Source organism: Dermacentor silvarum, chromosome 6 (assembly GCF_013339745.2).
Source record: "Dermacentor silvarum isolate Dsil-2018 chromosome 6, BIME_Dsil_1.4, whole genome shotgun sequence".
NCBI lineage: Eukaryota > Metazoa > Arthropoda > Arachnida > Ixodida > Ixodidae > Dermacentor > Dermacentor silvarum.
Genome location: NC_051159.1, coordinates 20,444,991 through 20,452,649, shown reverse-complemented (window position 1 = coordinate 20,452,649; position 7,659 = coordinate 20,444,991). Strand labels below are relative to the sequence as shown.

Genomic DNA, 7,659 nt, shown 5'->3' with positions numbered 1-7,659 from the left:
CTCCTACCCACAGCAGACACAGCAGTATTTTGTCAAGTCGTGAAAGGGTCGCTGGTATAACCCTTTTCAGTGATGCGTCGAATCTGTACAATCGATGGTTAGAGTTCTGCGGAGTATGCCAGTAAGTCAATGTGATGATATGCTCGAGGTTCCGAAGCTCTCTTGCCGCGTCTACTCTCGATAAAGGTATACGCAATGTCGGTGCGCCAGCCTGGGCGCGTGGGGCAGCGTCATCGGGAGGTGACTACCAACGATGCCGCAATGTCCCGACAGCCATTGAAAGATAATGTTAGGTCTGTAGCCAAGCCAGCAGTTGGGCGAAGAACGAGTTTATTGCAGTTGGGCAAGTCACATATATACAAAAGCAAACGTGACGTAACAGATCACGAGGTTACGGGTCTTCGGTGACGACTGCAGATTCAGCCGTGCTACTTCTCCCTTTTACTGGGATACAAATTAATTACGTCTTTCAGATTGCGGGTATCGACAGGGCTTGTGGCGAGTCATCATGCTTCGGCGTGGTCTTCTCTGGAGCCTTCTTCGGGAGCCTTTGCTGGACTATCCTCGTGATGGGTCGTTAAGTCCCGCAGGTGTTCTCTTGTGCGTCTGATTTCTCGACCATCTTCCGTTCTCAGGATCGATGAACGGGGCGTGTTGGCTGGCCTCAAAAGAATAGCAGGCCACCAGGTTCGCTGGAGGGTGTCGTATGTAGTGACTGGCTGACCTGGAGAGAATGGTGGTAGGTGCCTTGTTCCGCGGTTATAGTAGACCTACTGGAGTTGATGGAGTCTGCTGCGAACGGCTTTGCTTGATACTGCTTCTTGTGGGTGGTGGGCACAAGCAGCAAGGTTTGCCGTCCCATGAGCACAGGTGTCTTTAGAATATCACCTCTGGGGGTGTTGCGCCATTTGAGCAACGCAATATGAAAGTCAACTAGGTTATGTAAACATTTCTTTAGAAGCTTTTTTAGCCTCTTGTACTGCTCTTTCCATCACACTATTAGAGCGGGGATTATACGGACTTGACGTAACATGAGCAACGACGAGCTGCTGCAGGAAGTCTCTGAAAAGCTGGCTGCTGAACGGTGGGTCGTTATGAATGCAGAGCTCAAGCGGTAAGCCATGTGTGGAGAACAGTTCGGCGCACCATGACGTCAGAGCCCTAGCAGTGCTCTGACGGAGTTTGCGGATCTCAAAAAAGAAAGAATAAAAGTTCACAATTTGTGGGGATGCGCGACTCTCACGCGTCCCCTGATGTTGTTTTCCCCGCATGTCTCCTGTAGTCCGGCTTCTCCGCGTGGCTAGGCCCGGCAGCGGTCGTGGTGGTTGCGGCGCATTGCGGGAGATGGCGCGAGTGTCACGATGCTAACGCCACCGAACGGCAGGGTGACTTGGGAGAAAAAGGTCGAAGGCTTGGGATCGGCGGCCAACACGCACGAACGCTTCGCGCGTGCGCCGGCCCGCTTCGCGCGACTGTCGCGCGAGGCTAAGAGCAGGACACCGGTATGGACGAACAGGGATCGTTCGAGCGCGCCACCGTTCGCGTGACCGTACACGTGAATGACTAGGCGATGGTGTCATAGCATGAGGCGAACGTATTCGCTCGCTATCGGGTCGCGGTAAGTCGGACTTCCTTGATTTGTCGCGCGCCCGTGTGAATGTTCTATTGGTTGTAATTCGGCTAGTGTGCATTAGTGTATGAAAGGTGCAATAAAAGCCCTTTTGATTGTTTGGACTACTGTGTTGTCATTCCTTTGTCCCAAGAGCAGGTGTGAGACCCCTCAAATTATGGCAAATTCACGAGCCTCATGGAAGAACAGGTCCATGCCAACGAATTCCCAGGGCAGCTTTGGGATGCCATGACAGTAAAGGGGCATTTTCTCGTTTCGCGACTGGTATTTCTGGCAGACAGCGCAATTTTTGCAAAACTGCTCTATCCCATGTGACATATTTGGCCAATAGGTACATGACGTCTCTTGCGCGTGCCTTCATCTTTTCCGCTCCCGGGTGCGCACCGCGAAGCAGCAGCATAATTTCTCGTTTTTTTAAGATGGTACGAGAACCTTGTTGCTGTGAAAAACAAGACCGTCCTGCGTGTGCAGCTCTTCTTTGTAGGAGCAGTATGGACCCACATTTTCGGGTACCTCGCTTTTTTTGGCCAGCTTGTTTCGGCGTAATCTCGAAGCTTGACGAGAGCAGGATCTTCATTGGTGGCCGCAAGAAGATTCCTCAGGCGCTTTTGCGAAGCTGAAATGTATTCAAGCACATTTACTTGAAATTGCTCAGTTTCTTCTTGCGTGAGTTGCTTGTTAGGGAACCTAGATAAGGCGTCAGCCGAAAAATTATCTTTCCCTGGCTTGTAGATCAGGTTAATAGGATATCGCTGCACCCGCCGTGGTGGCTCAGTGGCTATGGTGTTGGGCTGCTGAGCACGAGGTCGCGGGATCGAATCCCGGCCACGGCGGCCGCATTTCGATGGGGGCGAAATGCGAAAACACCCGTGTACTTAGGTTTAGGTGCACGTTAAAGTGACTGGTGTTGTCATCCAGGTGGTCCAAATTTCCGGAGTCCCCCACTACGGCGTGCCTCATAATCAGATCGTGGTGTTGGCACGTAAAACCCCATAATGAGGATATCGCTGCAAAGTCAAACGCATCCGCTGCAGGCGAAGTGGACACTGATATAGTGGTTTGCTGAATATCGGCACCAAGGGGCGGTGATCAGTTTCGACAGTTACACTTTCCTGGCCGAAGATGTAATCGTGAAACTTTATGCAGCCATGCACAATTCCAATGTTTCTTTCTCAATTTGTGCGTAGCGTTGTTGCGCCTCTGTTAGTGAGCGTGACGAGAAGGCGGTGGGGCGGCCGTCTTGAATAAGCACTGCACCAATTCCCATTTGGCTCGCATCGACCGAAAGGGTAACCGGCTTAGTTGCATCGAAGAAAGAAAGGATTCGTAAGCTGCGCGCCGAATAGCGTTTGCGGGAACGAGCTCAGCAAGTAGGTCAATCCTTCACAAGTTACATCGAAGACATCCTGGACTTATGCAAGAAAGTCAACGCGACCATGTCGGAGTCTGATAAGATCAGGAATGTTATGAAAGCCATAGAAGCAGATGCCTTCAACATGCTGCTTGCCAGAAATCCTCGCACTGTGGCAGAGATAATTACACTGTGCCAAAGTTATGAGGAGCTACGCAGGCAGCGGTCGTTTACCCTTCACTCTACATCGCGCGACGAACACCTCGCTGGCTTGACGGCCCTTTCTGATCAGTCAGCGTTCATGGCGGAAATGACGGCTTTCGTGCGCGAGGAAATTGCAGGCCAGCTCTCCTTGATGGCCTTTGCACAACCGCCACCGGTACAAGAGCCAACGTCAAGTTTTCAGCCCCCAATACGCCGCGCCATCGCGCACGAACTCAACGAGATTTTGCCTGAGTGCCATCAACATGTTCGTGCGGCCGCACCGCTCCGCTACGCTGAAGTCGTCGCCAGGCGCCAACAGATCCCTCCGGCTGCACCACTCAGCTACGCGGAAGTCGTCGCCAGGCCCCACCCTTCCCTCAAGCTGGGCCTCTCACTTACGCCGACGTCTTGACTGTGACTCGACCACAGTCCGCCATGCAACCATATCACCAGCCGCCCCTTACAACGCGTCCTCCTACATGGACGGGGCCCTCCACAGAGAATCGGTGGCGTACATCTCACAACCGGCCTATCTGTTTTGCGTGCGGCCACGCGGGTCACGTTGCAGGCTACTGTAATCGCGTGCAGTCACCTAGCGCTACAACATATGCGCCAAGTCGTATGGTTGATTCTCCCCGCCCATATTACGACGACCCTTCGGCATCATCACCGACGTTCCGCCCGACCCCCAATACCCGCCGCTCACCTTCTCCACGCCGACGCTCGCTATCACCGATGCGGCCCCGTCCCGCAGCTTGGGAAGAGGAAAACTAATCGTCGCAGTCCAAGAGGCAAGGGCTGCGACGCCGGCGAAACGCTAAAGTCCTCAGGGTAGCCTGCCGAATGTGATTGACGTGTTTGTTGATGGTGTTCACACATCTGCACTCGTAGACACCGGAGCCGCCGTGTCAGTTATGGACGCAAAACTTAGTCGCTTGATTCGGAAAGTCACGATGCCCGTTACTGGACTGTCCCTCCGCACAGCCGGCGCACAGCGTATTCACCTGTTAGCGGCGTGCACAGCTCGTGTTGTCATTGAGGAAGTTGTGTACGCTATTGAATTTATTGTAATTTCGTCGTGCTCCCATGACGTTATCCTCGGCTGGGATTTTCTCTCCCGCCACAATGCCGTCATTCATTGCGCACGGGCCGAACTATAATTGTCGCCGCTCTCAGATTTGACGATCGCCGACAATGCTTCTCTTCCGAACAAACTGCTCGTCAGACACGACACCACCGTTCCTCCCAACTCGTCAGTGGTTGTCTCTATGTGCTGCAGCAGCCTCTCCGACGCTGTCGCACTACTTTCTCCATCTGGCCGCTTTTCCACTCGAAAAGGTCTACTGCTACCTTTTCCGACGGTGAACATCACACAGGGCTCGAGTGCTATATTTATTTGTAACCCGTTCCCGTACCTTGTGCTGCTACTCAGAGGACAATGTCTGGGCAGGGTCGAAGCTATCGAAGACGTACAAATTACGGCCGTTCCCGAAGACACATACCGTGCCCGTTACAGTACGCTCGGCTCGATTTCTACGGCTGACCGTATAATATATATATATATATATATATATATATATTGAAATGAGGTTTATGGTAACAGGCGTAGATGTTTATGGTGTAGGCGTAGATGGTAACACGTCGGGCAGCGCTCTGAACCGTAACTTCGGCGTCGTCTTTTGTGTAGCGATCGCGATGTTGCTGCTGTTGGTGGTGTGCATCATCGTCAGAGCATGGTGTACGTCTTATTCATCACAGTCATCCCCGGGACAAAAAGCAGCCATCCTGGTGACCCACGGTAGACTTTAAAGCGATCAACGTGAACAATTTCACGTCCACGATGACGGAGCTCAGAGGGGGGTGCCAGTGGTTCGATTAAGTAATTCACCGTAGACGTGCGCTGGACAATACCATAAGGTCCATCGATGCGGGGAAGAAGTTTTGAAGAGAGGCCAGGAACATTCGAAGGTACTGACAGCCAGACGAGGTCGCCGGGAGGGAAGACAGGTTGCACACAGTGAGCGTCATGGAGCCTTTTCTGGCGCTGTTGCTGAGCGGTGGTGAAGTGGCGTGCTAACTTGCGACACTCCTCGGCATGACGTGCTGCAGTCGAAACGGGCACACACTCAGAAGCATCGGGCTGGTAGGGTAGCAGTTCGTCCACGGTGTGGGATGGGTAAATTGGAGGACGCTTACGCTTCGCCTTTAAGAGTAGAACGCGAAAGCGTTATCGGGACCCGTTGGCATCGCAACGCGCGCATGTAGGTCTGGTAGACATGCTGGAAAATGGGTTGGTGTTTGAGTTTCCTCGTAGCAGAATTAGATTTTCTCGTACATTCAAATTACAATCCGACGCCTATTGGTAAACAGTCCGACGGCGAATCCGAATCCGAATTGTAAAGTCGTACTTAACCATTTTCCTGACGGGTTTCACTGTGAGAAATTGAATTTTTGGTCACCAAAACCTTGCACCACGTGGAGGGCCTGCGCGGTCAGAGTGGTTGGGGATGATTATCTCCGCCACCCACATCGCACGCCGGTTGCCGACGCAGGATTTTCTGCGACACGGGGCCCTAACGCTGTCGCATTAAGATTGGAGGACGCATAAGCTTCGTTTTTAAGAGTGGAACGCCATATCATTCAAAGATCCCTGACTGCTTCTCACGCTTCCTGACAACTGCAGCTTAATTAAGCAACCGTAACGGTTACCGGGAAACACTGGCAGCGAACGCTATGCACGAAGGCGAGCTTTCTGGTAGAAACGCGGCCTCTTGCGTAGGAAATCCCGGAGATATTGCACAGCCGCGCCAAAAAATTGCATAATTTTCAGGTTTCCGTTTTAGATGCGAGAGAATCTTATGCTCGGGGTAGTGTGCGTTCTGCGGCGTCCGCACCCATACTGTGCATGCGCAACTCTCCCTCATTATCCTCTCCTACGCAGGTGTGCGCACTCCTCCTCCCCTCTCCCCCTCTCCGCCACAGGTGCGGCGCAGCAAATCATTGCATATAACTCTCTCTCTCACTCACACCCTCTCTCTCTAAGGGTACGCCGGTAGGCGGCGCAAGTGTCGCGGCGCAGTATAAAGCGCGCGTCCGCTGTGCTTCCGTCATTATCTCTCTGTGCAACGATGGGCGAAACGCCATGAACAACGTCAACGTCGGCGCTAGTTGCAGCGGCAGCGCCACCGCCGCGGAGCAGAGGAAGGCTCGGGAAGCCGAACGTAAACGTCAGCGTCGGCAAGCGGACCCCGAACTTCGGGCCAGGGAAGCCGAACGTAAACGTCAACGTCGGCAGGAAACTCGGCACGCCGAAGTGAAACGTCAGCGTTATCAAGCCAACCCCGAACGCCGGCAGCGTCGAGCGGCAGCTCCCGATCCCGAAGCTACGAGGCAATGCGAGTCTGCGGCCAGAGCAGCAACACGTTCGAGGCCATTACAACGCCCGGGCTTAGACGGTGCTGACGCGCGGTTCAAGCGCGACTTCCTCGATCGGAGCTTCGGGCACAGCGGCAACGTGTGCGACCGGCTTTGGTTCGACAACAACCTGAGCAAGGCCGGGAGCGTCCAGAACGAACGTCAGCGTAACGCGGCCGTCGGCGTGCTTCGACGCCAGTTCAGCAACAACACCGGCGACTTCCTGCAGTTCGCGGTGTGCTCCGCGTGCAAGGAGGCTCTAACGTCGGGAAAGGTTCCGGTGATGAGCGTGAGCAACGGCTACCGATACCCACCGAAACCCGAGCCCTTCCCCGCGCTGAACCCGGTCGAAGAACGGATCATCGCACCGCGACTCCCGTTCATGAGCATTTATCGACTAACGCACGGCAACGGACAGTACGGAATCAAGGGGCAAGTCGTGAACGTTCCGATCGAAGGGCAGGAACTCGTGCAATGCCTACCCAGGAACGTTCCCGACGACGCGGTGATCGACGTACACATCAAACGAAGATTCGTAAGCAAGGCTTCGTATAGGCGCGGTCTCGTCAAGAAGAGCAGCGTGCACGCGTGGCTGCGACACTTAGAGCAAAGTCCTCTCTGCCGGCACCTTAACATCCAGATCGACTAAATCAACTCTGCAGCAAGACCCATTGACGCTACACTTCACCGACCACAAAGCACCGTCTTCAAGATACCGCGCGCACCGAGGCTACGAATCACGTACGATCTCTAAATAAAGGCGCAACAACCCCGTACAAACGTCTCCTGTCTTCTCAATAAATTCTCTCACTCTAACTTTCATTGGGTTTTGCCAAATGAAACGAAACGGAATATCGATGCCCACCCCCCGCGATGCTTTCGCATCCCACCATGGTTGCCCGTAGGGTGAGATGATGTGATTTTTTTTTCGTAGTTTTAATATTTCTGTCTGAGAAGATTTAACATAAAAGGCATACTTACATCACTTTCGTGATCTGATGTTAAGCTCACACAAACTTCATTTTCTGCTACAGTGCTGTCTGGAGTAGCTACAGCGTAA

The 7,659-nt window shown here is 53.3% G+C and overlaps 1 protein-coding gene across 1 annotated transcript; it reads left to right on the top strand.

Annotated features, from left to right (window-relative positions):
• The first annotated feature begins 6,060 nt into the window (after positions 1-6,060).
• LOC125946106 (uncharacterized) lies at positions 6,061-7,355 on the top strand. The gene has a single exon (XM_049668595.1). The coding sequence runs from the start codon at positions 6,328-6,330 to the stop codon at positions 7,246-7,248; it is 921 nt and encodes a 306-aa protein (XP_049524552.1). The 5' UTR covers positions 6,061-6,327; the 3' UTR covers positions 7,249-7,355.
• The last annotated feature ends 304 nt before the right edge of the window (positions 7,356-7,659 follow it).

Bases quoted from the DNA above. Each gene is read 5' to 3' on its own strand.
- LOC125946106 (XM_049668595.1), top strand. From the start codon at position 6,328: ATGAACAACGTCAACGTCGGCGCTAGTTGCAGCGGCAGCGCCACCGCC.